Raw genomic sequence first — 16,847 nt, 5'->3', positions numbered from 1 at the left:
AAGAACAGATCCATCCCCACTCCAAGTCAGGCTACAACAGGATAAACATGCCCACACACCCTGTCACCTGAGCATCACGACGTACCTTAGAAACACCCCAACCTTCAATATTGATTTCCACACCGAAGAGAAGCTCCATCGCACTCCTCCATCACACAGCCCGAGCAGAGAGCGAGGAAGCAAGCGACCAGACCCTGGGCAGGGCCAGCCCCACACCAGCCCCCAGAGCAGGTGCTCCCACTCTGCACCAAGCACAGCAACCGCAGCCCCCAGCCGCAAACACACCCCACCCCACCCCCCGTCCAGGTGGGGCTGCCTACTCAGGTGTTTGCTGTTACAGTCAGCACTAAAGACAGACCTAGGATTGGGGGTGTTTAAGTAACTAAATAGATCAACGTGGCCAACTGAAGTGTGAAGACCCCCTGCTTCCCTCAACCAACAAATACATCCAAACACCGAAATAGTGTTTAAAATGACAGAGCATGTCACCACGCAGGCTCATACCCACACAGGAAGGTATCCAAAACAATTTCACCTTTTCAGAACAGAGTGAAATATGCAAAACGTGTTTCCTGCAAGGGCAGACCTAGCACAGATAACTCAGGAATTCAGTTCCTTTGGTTTATTTTTAAAAAGGTGATAAAGATGGATTGACCAGAGGGCTGATGCCTCTGCTGGTCTCTAGGCCCATGTGAGATGTGAATTTTGCACTCTCCTTGATCTTAGGACACAGATTTTTTGGATATTGAGGGGTTTTCTGGTGATTTGTGGTTTGTTTTTTTCCTCAGGGCAGGGGAAGGTGTCTGTTTTAAGGCCAATCAGAATGACAACATTTGAAACAGTTACATGATGTTTCATAGACATCTCAAACCCTCCATGGCCACAGAAGGATGTCAGAGCTGGGTGTATTTCTGCCACAGCTGGTTGTTCTCTTCCACAGAGCACTATCAACTTGTTAGTTTACTGAGCAGAGCATTTGGTTTACTGTCACACCCCCCGGGCACTGCACAACTTGCACCAGTGTAGTGCCTCTGCTATTGTACTTCAGCCAGTCACGTCACTGTTGAGCAGCTCTTTTCACAGTGGTTTGCCAGTTGCCTACAACAGGTACTTTCACTCAGAAGGGGTCATACTTTCGGTTTCTGGTGACTGTAAAAATAAACATGAACATATGTTCTCTGTCCCATCCCACCCCAATGAAACTGCCATGTCCCAGGTCATGCTATAGACTGGTGCCAGCAAAACTGCAGTGGCAGAAGGCAGGTGTCTGCCTAAGCTTCAGACACTAGTGCCATCCCATCCAAACGCAGAAGCCCTCTCCCTAGTTAAGGTTACACACACACACAAGCCCCTTTTCATTGAAGATAGTGATTTAAGACATTTAGGGAATAAGGATAACTTCTTACAGAACTGTACTTCCACCAGCCTACAGAGACAGTAGCTGAACTCATACCAGCTATGAAAGAGAACATTCAGTGTCTTGCATGACTATAAAGGAATTAAAAGACTCATTTTACAGTGCATTTTAATTAAAAGTTCATTATAAGAATTTTCTTTTAAGAACAGCATACTACATATTAATGGAAATATGTAACTTTATCCTACAAACGGGACTGTCACCATATTATTCTTACAATTCAAACATATGAAAAATAAAATATGATATTTAGCTTTATAAATTCCCCCTTCCCCCCTTTAAATAATTTTTCTTTTAAATAACAAAAGTATTAACTCTTTCCCAGTACAGTGCATTTGCTATCTGCGAGCCACAAACCAAGTAGTCACATCAATGCCAAGGAAACAGCAACATTATTTGCAAAATATTGAGAGAAAATGATAAAAAAATATAGTAGTCAGCCCAGTGCTTACCAAAGAGACAGTCAACAAGAATTGAAAAAACAGCACACATTTTCATATTACATAGGACCATTATAATAACATAGAAAACAGTGCAGAAGACTTATGCTGGAAAAATATATAACAATTCTCAGCAAGCAGAAACTGAACTTTGGCACTTGCTCATAAAAAGGCCTTTCAAAGCAAAACAGAACGGAAATTCACTTAATCACAGCCTGTATATTTAAAAAAAATAAAAGACATTGACCAAAGCAAGAGAAACAATAGAGAAAAGTTTACAAGCCAGGTCACTGAATTCAGTACATTCAGCCTACAGAAATTACAAATATAATCTTTCATCCATCCATCTACTCTGGGATCCTGGCTAGAGAAAGACAGGCTTTGGAACAGAACCTTACCTGAAGCATCTCTGTTTCAATGGAGCTGAGCTAATTACACAGCCCTTTCTTCAAATAGAACTAGAATAGCATGTCTCAAATACGTTGCCTCCTTACCATAAAATAAGGATTTCTAATCTGCAAATTAAAAAGCAAGACCCTTGCACTCAGCGGCTGTTCTGCTCTACCCATCATAGTAGTGTATACCCACCATAACCACTGTAGTGTAAGGATTAAGTGATTTCTTTAAAAAGGGCTAAAAAAGAATGGCTTTAATTCAAAGGGGAGACCATAGCCTGGAAGGAAGGATTCACATTTAGCACTTCGTCAGCACTGCACATTACCAGAAGGCGCACTATCATTAACACGTGGGCAGCTGTTCCCCCTCCCTGCCAGAAGAACTGATGTACTAAACGCAGGCCTAACCGAAGGCTGCTGAGGCTAAAGCATGGTTTTGGATCAGGCCATAAGAAAGCAAGGGCTGCTCTAGCCAAGAAGTGCTTCTTTCACTGTCAGGCTCAGTGCCCCAAAACTAGCAGCTGTCTTTGCACTGAGGCGGTTCAGTCAATTTATTATTCTTTTGAGGAGTTAAGATTGGGGAAGGGCAGAGAGAAAAATAAGTGCTTTAGATTGCACAGAAGATTGTCCTACTAAATGGGGCACTTGAATGGGAAACAATTGCAGCTATAAGTCTAGCAGACGCTCTTCACATGTCTCCACAGGCCATTTAGTAGCACCTCCAAACACATCAACATTGTTATCAACCCAGGGTATGATGTTGCCAGGCATGTTGGTAGAGCAGTTAGCAATATTCATGATGTCTTCAGCTTTTAAGACTCTGTCCCATATATTGAACTGGCTCATCTCCCCGACGAAGGCTTGAGTTGCATCAAATCTTCCTCCTACTGTGTCCTTCAGGCAGCAAGAGTTAGGATTAGATAAGGTTATTTCAGCATTTTCCTCCTCAGATTTGAAGACCCTCTCCCCCCCAGGCACACTGCTAGAAGAAGATGCAGAGCTGGATCACAGACACAAACAACTTCAAGTTTCTAGAAGGGCTACTTTGAACGAGATGTTCTATGGAAGAGTTAAAAGCTCTAAGTTGAAATGTGTCAAAACAATTCAAAGCAAGCAGTAGTGACCATACACCGTCACACAAAGGCTACACATAAATAACCCTGCCCCCAAGCAGCAGAACAAGGAGGCAGCTTTAGACGGAGGCTAATTTAGGAGCCATTTTGCAAGCTTGGTACAGGACAGCTTCAGCAAGAACTGCATAGATATGTAAGATTACTCCAAAAACTTTATGGCTATAGATTAAACTGTAACTGCAGCCCTTGACCAATTGTCTAGGAGCTATAAGATGCAACATTTAGATCTTAATACATAGGCTGCTTCTGGTTATACCAGATGAGTAATTCAAACTGCTACTGCATAAGCCTAAAAGTGTTTGCTTGCTCCATCCACTGCTCAAGGACAGAAATCACAAATTTTGTGTGATCACACTAACATGAAACTGGTAGCAAAAGATAGAACCAAGCATAGTACAGGCAAATGGCGTGAGAGAAAACCTGCCAGCCGCCTAATAGTAAACTGGAGTATCTGCTATGCAGAGTGTATTAGGATTCTGAAATTCCCGTTCTGTCACTTATGTCATGGATAAATAACTACTAAAATCAGTATCAGGACAAAACTAGTTTTTCATTGTGAACCTGGGAATCCTGGAGAAAGGCTGTTTCCTGCTACGCATTACAATTATTTTTTTTTTAGTATATGTATAACCATACAAAGAACAGGTACAGAAAAAATGTGAAGAGCCACACAATTCATAGGCAATAACTTAATGAGATCTTAACTAAGAAGAGCGAGATTCAAAATCCTTTGTTTTTTTCAATATTCAAAAAGGACTTAACCTTACGACTGCTTTCTGTTGGCAGCACTAATATTCAAACTTTATTAGCATTTCCATTAGGAGATTTATTTACCTCTATCTTTAATGGGAAACCAAATGTCTGATTTAGAGTTTGTCCCTTTGACTTCAGACTCATCTTTAAAGTAGACATCAAATTCTGAATGAGTGACAGGCTCCACTATCCTAATTCAGTCTAGAGGGAGTTCTCCATAGCAGCCCAAATTATAAAAGATCCTGATATACCCACAAGCACTCCAGTGCCCATAGTTGCTGGTCCCCTACCCCCATACACACACTTTCCTTGGTCTGTCCCAGGGCTTGATCACTAACATTCCGGCTATTCTTGGGATAAAGAGGAAAGGGAGGGTGAAAACCAGTAAACTGTTACAGGGAACAGTCAATTTGGCTTCAATTAAAAAGAAATTAAAACAAATCAAAGCAATTATACTTGGTCCACTTTCAGCACGCTCCTTTTTGACAGCTCATACAAGAGTACTCACTAGATCTGTCCTTTTCTGTAACTTCAGTGGCCACATTGCTAGTTACCAGCGATCTAGCTCAAAGGATTTAATTGAAGGCATTATTCAGGTCACTAACAAAGTTGCACGCTGTAGCATTAAGAGTGGGAATAGGAACAGCTACAACATGAATATTCTGAATATTTAATAAATTAAACAAAACCTACCAATGTGTGATTGCATTAAGTATTTATTGCCTTGTTTTCATCTTTCTGATACTGGGTATACAACAAGACCAAGTGTTTAACAAAGACAATTTTCCCACAGCTGCTGTTTGCTTGGGGAGTTCAAACCCTGGAACACTGCCATTTACTCACCTGTTCCTGACCCAGGATCAAGACACCGCCAGGTTTAATTGGGTGCCAAGGAGCCAGATTCTCCCCCATGCCAAGCTTCTCTCCATCCTGAAAAGCCTCCCACATTCCATCTCTGGTTGTCCATGTTATACAGATATGATGCCATTTTCCATCACTAATGAAAAGCGGGAGCTGTGCAACCTACAAAAACCAAAGAATAATGCATGTTGTAAACCAAGTCTATCAGTTCAAGCACAACATTTGAAAATGGACAATATTTACTCTGCCCTCCGAAGTAAAATTTCAAAGGCAGAAGTCAGTCCACATCTTTCTACGTTGTTCCAGCTCTCCTGTACTGAGAAATACAGCCACACTTTTTATTCTAGATATGAGCCTTCATTTCATCTAGAATAAAGTGACACAAGTACTACAGTCTAAGCTGCTATCAATGCACTCATCCTGCATTTTAATCTCAGTACTTAGTTCTAACTTTCCATCTAGTGTTCATGTTAAGTTTTTCTTAAAATCTGGTGTTTGCCTGCACCATTTGCATTAACAACTCTGACAAATGGATCTGCCTGCTTCCAGTAAAACTTGTGGGAACTGTTAACATAGGCCTCCGAACAAGGAGGATTTATGCTCCTTTAGGAATCTAACCTGAAAACTTACTAAGTCAACATAAAGACACAAAAGCAGCAGGCTATTGAACGCCTGTGATGTGGTAGAAAGAATAGCCTTACAGAACATTAATAGTACTGACATAAGATTGATGAGAAAATGTTATCACTACAGATAAACAGACTCAAGCTTCCTTCTCTTCCTCAAACCATTAAAAATAATCAGCTTTTCATTTTTATTGATTTGGGAGGATGACAGGACTGTTAGAAGTCCTTAACTAGCCACATGACTAAGCCACCTGAGTTGTGTTGTAGATCTGTAATCACCTGATCCCTAGCAAGTTACTAGGAGACCTAACTGAAGGTGGGGTGAAAGGAACTATTTATAACCTGTTTTAATGCCAACTTTCAGCAAGTCCTGTTTTCCCTCAAGCCTCATTCTGAAGCTTGTCAGAAGCCATCAGTGGTATGAAGTAGTGTAAGACAACTGTTGCTTTTTGTATCTAAAGTCTGGAAAAAATCTATTTAAGCTGATGTTTAGTTATTAAGCATAACAAAACCAGCCACAATTACATGCCTTTTGCTCTCTGTCTTCTGCAAAATTCATTTAAACGTATCTGATCTTCTAGGATTAGAAAGACAGAAATACTGCAGCTGGCTCAGATCTCACTGGTTTTGCGATACTGTGCCTTCAAATACTGCTTCTGTTTCAAAAAACAAACAAACAAACAAAAAAAATAGAAGCCAAGACCTGCTTGTAAACTCAAAGGACGTGCATAAGTGTGTGCACATCTTGATGTCATGCTGCTTTGTCTCAACACACAAAATGTATGTACCATTTGACTTTGTTTCGAGTACTTTTATGAACCTACAACAACCGACAAGTAGACACTACCATCTCACAGGTCCAGAGCTGGCTTCTCTCAGGGAGAATAAAAAGAGTTGCTAGAAAGGTATCATGGGTTTGGGCCATATTCTGATTATGCAGACAATAAAGCAGAGTTAGTTGATTCTCACCTTATCATTAATTAACAGTTCAATTGGATTATTCCCCCATTCTATGAGGACAATTTCATTAGCCTGCCCAGGAACAGCATATGAGAATGGAGTACCAATTCCAGGAGAAGCACTTGATCTCAGCCACAAGCATACAGTAAAAGCATACAGCTCTGGCAGAGTCTTCTTGATCTTCCCATATAAGTAGTTTGTGCGAAGAGGAAGGGAGACTTTGAATTCATCAGGTGATTTAAACGCACTGTTACCTAGAATTACATTGAGGAAGAAAAACCTTTAACATTAAACAAAACAATGTATTTGTAAGTCAGGTTAAGAAACCATACAATTCGTATGAAGAATCTTGGGAATTTTCATCACTTTAGAGAGGTACACAAAAATATACTGAAGTAGTATTACTGAATGTTGATTTTGCAGCACAGAAAAATATAACTAGATTTTATACACATCATGCTAATTACTTCATTTACTTTTCCTGCTCATATAGAGCAGAAGAATACGTACATGGCAGACAACTAATGAGAGGGTGTTAAATATTTTCTTCCTTCATTGCTTAGTTCATGGCTGGAGGCCTGCCTATTTCAAACAATCCAAACCATTTTAAAATATATTTACTGTTACTAAACATTGATTCTCTGGTATGCTCATTATGAAAGTATCACAGTGCTTCAGAGACAGTATTTCTTTTCCTACTACTGCTACACAGGGAGCTAGCAGCAGCGTCCCCACTTTACAGATAGCAGGCTGAGAAACAGGTTGATGGTCTCATTTTGGATGGCCACTCTGATATATGAAAAAGCTGACATATTCCAGAAAGCAGAGTTAAATTCAGAAGAACTGATTTCTGCCCCACAGACAAATTAGGAGGAGATCTGAACAAAAACATACAACTGAAGTACAAAGTGACCTAAGAAAAATGCAATATAAAGTCATGAACTACAAAAACATTAGATATTTGTTTTAATATAAAAGAAGAAACTATTGTTTAGCTTTTTCTAAAAGATGTGATGAAAACCAGCAAGTTATTCCAGAAATGTTTATGAAATTGAGAACACTTATGACCAAAACTTTCTAAAGTTGCAATACTCTCTATTATAGTTTGTGTATAGTTCTAATGTATTTGCTTACAAGTAATTTTCTAGAATTAAATATTAAGAAAAGAGAAATCCCACATTGTGCCACAAAATAAAACCCCACAGTTCTGTAGTAGAGTGTCACCCTCAACCTTTCAGCAACCTGTTCTTCTGAGTCCCACTCATTTCCTTTACTCACATTCCTGAAACAAATTCAATCCCCTTGCCAAGCTTCACATTCCAATCCAAATGAAGAGCTGTTGTCACAAAAGATTGCCACAATTTTCATATGTAATTTTTAAACCATTTGCATTCTCTCAGTTCCCAATCCCAGAAGCAACTGAAGTGTTTTGACTGTATTTTTCACAGAACAAGGGGGTGGAAGAAGAAAAAGCTTGTCTGATGCTTGCATCTGTCTTGAGGAACTTACAGACCAAAACCTGAAATATTCTAAATTCTCAGAAAAAAACCACTCAGTGTCTTAGGGCTAACATTGAGCAAGCTCCACAAGGCTGGTACAACCAATCTCATGTATGAAAAAAAGAAGCATACTCCATTAAGGGCATTAGTCACTCTGTGAAAGAACTTAAGGAAGCAATAATGGGTTCAAAAAAGAACAAACAATATTAATCTTTTTATATTTTTTGGTTTGTTCTCATGACTTGGAAACATCCAGAACTCCAAATGATAACAAGATCCTCCTGTTCTGGGCAATGGGCACATGCGCAGGATAAGACAATCCTTTTCCTAAAGGATCTGAATTATTTTTGGACAAGATGGGCAAGAAATATTGTTACTCCCTTTCAGAGATGAAGAAAATGGATTTTGACGTAGCAAGTGACCTGTTCATGTCTCCAGTAAAGCTAGGAATCAATTTAAGTCCAGGCACTATTCATTGCAAGATTATTCCTCCACCCACTCCTGCTTCTTAATGCATTTAATGCTGTTGATGGAGACAACTGGTGAAGGAATTACCAGAAGCCTTTTCGAATCACAACAGTTGTACAAACTTCAAAATCTTCAGTCCCAATGGTAAAGATAGCTGTCACAACTACAGATAAAAATAAACCCAAAGTTCATGGTGTCACCTTACAAGGTTAGTTTTTTCCTCAATTTACTTAGTCCGAGCATGGGGAGCTTGTGACACGAGTTAGTTGTCAGGAATTGATGCTGAACAATATGGCATTTAAAATAAAAGCACAATAGAAATACTTTTTTCAAAAGAGGTCAGATCGCTTCAAATATTGTCTGTCTTTAATCCAAAAAAATCATTAAAAAGTTCTTAGATCATTATTACCATCACTTTGATTTGACAGAGGAACCAAAGGCACAGAACAGCTAAACTGCACTGTAATAGAGAACAAATTACACAACTAAAAGAAAGCCTGTGTCTTGGTTCCTGGCCCGAATTCTTTACTTCCCTGGTGAGTTAAGACAGCTCTCTCCCCACACAAAAAATAAAGGTGGGAACAGGCTATTTTTAACCTAACTAAACTACACATTCTCCTTCTCCCACCACTCCCTTTCTCATTCTGACTTGCTGATATGAGTCACATCTTTCAGAGACAAGGACTAGCAATACTTGCTACATAAGACATTAACAGGCCACTAATTCTCCAGAACTTTAGTTGCAGTTTAGGCTTTATCTTGGCTCTCAGGGAACACTAAATGACACAGCCAGTAGAAGATCTCTTCCTCCTTCACGCTTTTGAAATGAAAAAAAATAGATACAATATTACACAAATGATTCCATTAGGTCATATTTTAAAATTCATGAGATATGTATGTTTGCACCATTTTGAAAGCATGTCCATTAAGCTGCTTTTAAGCAGAGAGCCGATTCACCTTGGAAAATCATTTAAAGACTAGGCAGTGGTATTTACTGGCACTCTAGTGCTCCACAGTCCACTCTGTAGGTGTATGTAATCAATACAGAAAGATAGCTCTGTTCTTTAGCTCACTTCCATGGGCATTTGTAATTCAAATAAACAGATTCTACTCAAGCATAGAGATCTCAGTAATAATTAATCTAAGCATCTGAATAAATGACTAGGATTAAGAGAGTGTCCCCCAGTGGCACCATGTGTAATCTGCTGTAAACTCTGAAGGCTATATGCTTGGGATAGAACACAATTCAAGTATCTGCAGTTACTCAAAGTCATAAGCAGCAATGAAAGGAAAGACCACCAGCAATGCTTCCAAAGCAGCAGGAAACTGTTCTGGTACAAAAGGCCATTCGTTACATCAAAGGCAGTTGTGCTAATTAAATTTAGCCTATATGATTTTCAGTCCACATAAAAAAAAGAAGTGGCTCTACTTAGATGCATACTTGACATTATGCAGGCATTTACCTGACACCAGTGTAATACTTCTTATTTCTACTTGCCTCCTTATAGAATCTTTCCATCCCCACAAACACTAAGTTTCATCCTAACCACCCACACATGCCAAATTAAGAGACAGGAAGCCAAAGCCACGCAGAGGCCTGTCAAGCAGGAAGCTTGTGACAAAAGCAAAAAGAGAATCCAAGTATTTGTGCTGCCACCTACTATATAGTCCAGCACCTTAACTGTCTTTCCCTCAAGGCCCACGTTTAGGCTACTGCACTAGAAGGAGGGAGTAAACAAAATTAATTTGCATGGGGAAATGTTTAGATTCTGTGCAGGTTACCTTTTTCTAATTCAGACACTCTTTCTAGCAATGCATTCAAGGCTGTCTCTGTCTTCTGCCGATGGGCTGACGTTTCATTATGAAGCAAAGACTTTTCATCCTCAAGCTCAGCCACTTTGCTCAGGAGCTGGCGCTCCAGGTCTCCAAGCCTCCGTTGAAGCATCTCTCGAAGGTCATTAGGCAGCGCGGCATATGACACGTTGGCTCGGAGCTGGTGCTTCAGGGGAAATGAGAAGGAAAAAAAAAAATTGTCATTTCTAAAACAGAAACTGCAAAATGCAGATATGCTCCTGATTCAAAGGGAAGAAAGCAAGATCACCACATTCTCCAGCAAGTACAAAAGAGGCATTGCTTTTTAGCACTTGCCGTGTTCAGCGCTCTTACTAGCACTGTAGCTAACCAGCTCCTGAAACAAAAGAGCACTTTTGTTAGAGGCTTCCATGTTCCATACGAAGGAGCCTTCATACATTTAAGTTCAAAATAATCAATGTAGGGAGCCAGGTGTGATGCACTTCCATTAGTATAGGTACGTGTGAAAACAGTAGTCAGATTTTGCTTTAAGTATTGCAAGTGACGTTGCCAACATAAGTAAAAACTATTATTTCATTTAAAAACAAAAATCAAGCTAGTTTGAAAGCAAGTTTACCAAATGAAAGTTTCCTCAGTTTTGATTTGCAGAGTAAAGAAGTCAGATACTCTTTAGAGCAATGGTATTAGCCAGTGAAAGTATTTTTATGTAAACAAAAAAAAAAAAAGAAATCCCGCCCAAAAAAACCCACACTCTTTCACAAATAAAACTGTTATCTTTAGGGATACTAAGAAACCAATGGTTCCACCTACTATTCTAGTGGAGTTTGTCTTCTACAACCCTAAAAAAAATGCCTCAACAAGACAGCAACAGTAAAAAACGATGTTACAGTACCAGATTATTCAAAACTGTACTTGAAAGACAGTTTAAAAAGAGTGTTTAAACCTCATAGAATAACCTTTAGGAAGTTACTTGCCACCCTCACACCACCAGCGACTGTTTGTAGGACAGCAGGAGGAGACACATGTCGCTCACAGGGTGTGGAAAGCAAAAGAACATCCAGCATTACTCCTGTGTGAATACTCTATAAAATATTTCTGTGAGTACCACTCAACCACGGCACGGTCCAAAGGCTGATGGAAATTACTTACCAGTAGGTTTGGACCAAGCCCCCTTCCTATTCACAGGCATACAGAATCAGGTTCTTTTTACTCTAAGTCAGCTCTAAATACATCATCTTATCTTCACAATCTGTCCAACACAATCTCCTCATTACCACTGGCATGTTCAGCACCATATGCCAAGGTCTTACTGCCCAAGACGTCAGCTTTATACCTCAAACCCCATGGAGTCACACTCCCGGAGAGATTTAGTCATATTAATACAGAAACTAAGCTGGTGACAGGAAAACCATAATCTCCCCCCACGCAGCGGGAGAACACATCACAGCCAAGCCCTCCGGGGGTTTTACCGTTAAAGCGAGCAGGTAAACAACCGAGACAAGACAAGACAGGCAAGGAGCTCGCTCCCCGGGCTCGGCCAGGCTGATTTAAGCTTGGCGCAGACACACGCGCTGGCTGTGCCCACCCAGGGCGCCGAGGCCACTGTCACCCTGTCACTGTGACACCTGAAGCCGTCCCAAGTGCCGGGCGGGCTGGGGGGCTGGCCCTACCTCCAGGCTCTCCAGCCGGTCCTTCAGGGTCTGCATAGTGCGGCTCAGCTGGTCGATGACCTGCGCCGGGTCCCGCGGCAGGTCGCCCATAGTGTCCTTGCCCTTGCCCAGCTCGGGCTTCCAGGTCCCCGCGGCGGACTTGCCGTCGGCGCCCTCGCAGCGGCTCAGCTTGCCGGTGAGCTCCCGGATGGCCTCCCGCTGGCTCCCGATGGTCTCCTTCTGCTGCAGGACGGTCTCCCGCAGCTGCAGCACCGTGGCCTTCAGCTCCTCCTCGGGGGGCAGCGCGCCGCCCTGCATGGGCACGGGGGGCATGGGGCAGCCCGCGCCGGCGGCGTCCAGCGGCAGCGAGGTGCACACGAAGCGGCTCCCCGGCGGGCTCTCCTGGTCCCCCGCCGCCGACCCCCGGCCGCCCGCGGCTACGGCCAGCAGGAGCCCGGCGACCACCGGCAACATCCCGGCCGGTGAGCGGAGCGGCGCGACGGCTCGGAGGAGACGCCGGGGCGGGGGCCGCCGCGCCGACAGGAGACCAGCCCCGCCGCGCTGACAGGAGGCCAGCCCCGCCGCGCCGACACAGCCAGCCCCGCCGCCCCGTCCCGTCCCGCTCCCGCGCTCGCCGCCGGCCCGCGGCTTTTATCGGCAGGGCGCGCGCGGCGGGGGTGGGGGGGGGCGCCCTGCTCGCGCCGCGCGCGCTGGTTGGCTGCGGCCGGCGCTGACGCCACGCGGCCCCGGGGCGGGGGGGGGGGCACCGGGGGGACCGGCGGAGCGGAGTGGCGGGTGGGGGGGGGGGGGGGGGGCACGGCGACGGCAGCGCGACCCCGGGCCGGTGCTGGCCCGTCCGCCGGGTGCCCCGCGGTCCTGCCTGCCCGGGGGGGCCGGGGCTTCGTCCAGTCGGGTCCTGGACGTCGCCAGGGGTGGCAGCTGCGCGGCCTCCCTGGGCAACCTCGGCCTCTGGTCCGGTGGCCCCACGGCGAGCAAGCTTCCCCCTGTGCCCCGCGTGAACTGCTCCCGCTTCAACGCGCTCCCGTTGTCCCTTGCCCTCCCGCACGCGGCGCGCTGCACGGCTCCGGCTGGACGGGCTCCCCTCCCGAGATCGCTCCGGCCTGTCGAGGTCTCCCTGTGCTGGGGGGGTGGGGGTGTGGGGTGTGTGCAGCACGGGACACCGTATCGCGATATGACCCAGCCCGTGCCGGCCAAAGGGGACCATCTCTCCACGCCCTCCAACTGCGCTCCTGCTAACGAGGCCGGGACACTGCTGTCACACACACCAGGTACGGTCAAGGTCTAGCTCAGTACTGGGATTTATGATGGAAATTTTGATTATGATAAGAAATTTTGGCAGAGTACCCTAAGCCTGCTGTGGGACGGTAAGACCACTGTGGGTTTAGCTATATTGTTTGTGGTATCCAGTATTTTTAATACTGTTCACAATTACTTCACATTTATCATCTGTGAGGGCTCGTATATTTTTCCCAAGTGCCATACAAACATCAGCCAAACAGTTCTTGCAAACTTCTAAGAGATACACAAAGGAAACTGTTACCTGTACTAGAAAACCAGGGAAACAGTTTCCTTATGCATCAGCAGAGGCTGCTCTTGGGACTCTAAAACCTTTGAGTAGAATTTCAGAATTGTAGAATTTTTTATATATGGAAATTAAAGACATTTTACCATAGGGTGAGTAGCTCTTACTACGAAATACGTAACTGTTTTTAGTAATAATGAATAAAAAAAAAGGAATCAAGAATACTTAATTGAAAAGGTTTTTAGCTGTTTTTTTCAGTCAACATGTGAATTGCTTTGTTACCGCATGAGTTTGCAAGTTTGAAGGAGTGTGTATCACAGCAATAGTGAAATTGTTTCCTGAAGTCCAGTTTCTCCTCCAGCAACATCCCATTTGAAAGCCACGTCAGCCAAAGCTCACTGCGGACACTGTTAAACCACACAAGTGAGAGATGAAGCTCATGTTGCTTATTCCAGGGGAGAGAACACAGGATGGACAGAGTTCAACAAGGGACTAGAAGCTTCGATTTCTGTCTGAACTTCTTTTGCCTGGAAGCCAGGTCTCAAGAGACTATACTGCATCCCGGTTGAATGGCAAAGAAATACCCACTCAGGTACAGAGGCTCGGAGTGATTCCTGGTCAGACACTTAACTCCCGTCGAGATCAACAGGATATCACTGCTTAATTATTTTGCTGATTAAAGTTCAGGGTGCTGCAATGAAGAGGACCATGCAAGTACACTAGAAGCACCTCATCTGTCAACACAGTGTCTTTCCAGTTCACATAAGTCCAAGAAATATTAAAGCCCATACGCAATAACGTACCAAAATTTCTGCCCTACATGTAAGATCATGCAGTCACATCTGCACCACATTACAGCTCATTTCTCCTGAATGTCTCGTGAAAAAGTATGAAAAAACTTTGTAACTCTACAATAATAGGTTTGCCTGTCCTCTGACACTACTGTAGGACAACAGTAGTCTACTGCTTTTATACAGCTTGATTCCATCCTCTCTAACGTGAACTGTGATGGCACCCTATGAAAATGACCTCACATTACTAAAAATAAAATTCTGATCCCGATTTTAAAACCCACTACACAATTCAGAGTTGTTCTCAAATGGATTTTTGACTCGATGCACAACAGCGACAAAGGTGTTGCTTCTTTTTAAATTCAGGCAATGCATAGCTTGAAGGTTTTTCTTAATTATAGATAGATTTTTGTCATAATCTCTTATTCAGGCAAGCTGAGAAGTAATACAAGCAGCAGCAAGCAATAAACATCTGACTTCCAAAGTTCTGTAAGGTATATGGTGGTAAATTGCTCATGACAACAGAATTATTGTTCTTTATTACTATACTGTTTCTTTTTGACAGGGGAGGTCAGTAAAACAGGCAAGAATCCCAACAAAGACACTCAGAAATGTCAGTTACCGCACAGTGGGGGCATAAATGTGGAGGAAGGGTGGACAGATGTGGAGAAAGCCAGGGATTATTCATTGTCCTTCTTAACACCCTTAATATTTTTCTATGGTACTTCAGCGTTTTAAAAAAAAAATAATGCCCAAATAACACAAATTATCCCACTTTACCCCACTTCCAGATTCTGAGACCTAAATTTAATGCATATAATTAGTTCATTGAAACACTGACTGTAGCCAGTGTTTTTTCATGTTGGAAGGCCTTCATTTTGAGTGACTAACATGTAGCAGAACATTATCATAAATAATAAATCACATACCATTAAAAAAATTAGAAGGTAAATCATCTTCACACCAGTATATTACATGTTAAGGCATAACCAAGCTGAATGCTTGATAATTTGAGATGTTTAAAAAAGGAGGTGTTTTTTTCCTTATGACCAAGAGGAACAGTTCATAGACACAGTGATTATATTTCACTGTAGCATAAAGTTGATGGGGTAGAGGGGGAAGCACAGTGAGTACAGATGACTTACTATTGTATTTGAGAGGTTTTTAAAACTTCTGGCTCTGTGGCTGTCAGGCAGCTTAGCATCTCTGCAGCCCACAGAATAGTTTTTTAATTTTTAATTTAACTTTGACAGTTTCTACTGCCTTCAAAAGGGCTTTATTCTCTTTGGAAATAGCATTTGCATGCTAGCTGCTATCTGTCTTTATCTTTGATGCACAACTGTGAGATCTGATACTGGAACTTCAATATGTATGTAAAATGCATTCGGATTCTCAATAATATAAGGGGTTTGCGTTTAGTATGAAGGTCTGGAATTCAGATCTGACATAACACTTTGCTAACACGCTTGTGTCTCGCCATTATCAGTAACACAATCTTGCAGAAAAAATTAAATAAATTAGGAGACTGCCTCATTTTTAAAGTGTAGCTTAAGCACATGAAAGGCCATATACAAGTGACTTTAGAGGAAAGGTAGGCTTCTTTTTCTTTTTTTGATGTTCCATTCATTATTGTCCAGATGTTCAGTGAAATATTGGCCTCATTATCAGAAAGGCTCAACTTAGCCTAGACCTACAGATCCAGGTTTAAATCCTTTTTGTACGTGAAAATCAGGTCTTATTGTAATGGAAGTTAAGCATTTAGCTGCCTAATGAAATTTTCAAAAGTTTTAACTGTCCAACTTTTGTCAGTAAGTACATAAATTTTACAGCCCGGCCATAGGGATGTTTGCAAAAAGTATCTTTAATTTCTCCATTCCTCATTTCTCTGTTTATAAAAATAACATATTATTTATTCCCTTTCCTCTCTAGCCTTTCTCATAGTATAAACTCTTACCAGGCAGAAATCTATTTCTCTATGTCTGTGCATCACAAAGGGACATAGTCTCACCTGATGCTTATTATTTGTATCAGAGTAATGTTTATATTAGCTGGGTTATACTAGTTTATTTAATCAATTTGCTTCTAAGAAATGCTACTTGGGCTGCTATTTACAAGTCCCAGAAGTTTATAAAAACTAATAATAATTTGAGTCATTCCTTAAGCATGTATCACTTTGTCAAAAAAAGACCAGTTTCACTTGTATCATAACAAGTCTAGCAAAACTATAAAACTATTCACCAGCAATGAAGCCTGAAATTATCCTTTTTCACGTTTGCTGAAGTTATCAGATATGAACAGGCTCTTCACTTAATCTTTAATAGCTACTTCTGACAGCATAAAAGTCTCCTAGCTACTGATTAGAGATGTGCTGCAAAACTAAACTCAAAATTTTTTACGCATGTGTCAAGAAACTTGGTCTCTGGCAAGTGTTAGTATCAGGAAATCTAGGGGGGAACAGAGACAATTAGCCAGTTACAGAGAAAAAAAATTACGAAACTCG

General features: G+C 42.3%; 1 protein-coding gene across 1 annotated transcript; it reads right to left on the bottom strand.

The window, feature by feature from the left end:
- Positions 1–1,508: 1,508 nt before the first annotated feature.
- On the bottom strand, positions 1,509–12,630 carry NPTX2 (neuronal pentraxin 2). The gene is made up of 5 exons (XM_040592025.1): positions 12,035–12,630; positions 10,335–10,551; positions 6,595–6,839; positions 4,982–5,161; positions 1,509–3,146 (listed from the first exon to the last, which is right to left on the bottom strand). The coding sequence occupies exons 1-5, from the start codon at positions 12,485–12,487 to the stop codon at positions 2,919–2,921; spliced, it is 1,323 nt and encodes a 440-aa protein (XP_040447959.1). The 5' UTR covers positions 12,488–12,630; the 3' UTR covers positions 1,509–2,918.
- Between the last annotated feature and the right edge of the window lie 4,217 nt (positions 12,631–16,847).

The sequence above is a fragment of the Falco naumanni genome, chromosome 4 (genome assembly GCF_017639655.2).
Source record: "Falco naumanni isolate bFalNau1 chromosome 4, bFalNau1.pat, whole genome shotgun sequence".
In the NCBI taxonomy this organism is placed as follows: Eukaryota; Metazoa; Chordata; class Aves; order Falconiformes; family Falconidae; genus Falco; species Falco naumanni.
This window is presented reverse-complemented; position numbering and strand designations above follow the sequence as displayed.

Bases quoted from the DNA above. Each gene is read 5' to 3' on its own strand.
- NPTX2 (XM_040592025.1), bottom strand. From the start codon at position 12,487: ATGTTGCCGGTGGTCGCCGGGCTCCTGCTGGCCGTAGCCGCGGGCGGC. The intron at 6,840-10,334 runs GTAACCTGCACA...ATGTAATTCTAG, and splicing joins AGTGTCTGAATTAGAAAAAG to GTAACAGTGCGTTTAAATCA. The intron at 3,147-4,981 runs GTGAGTAAATGG...TGCTGCCTGAAG, and splicing joins TGATCCTGGGTCAGGAACAG to GACACAGTAGGAGGAAGATT.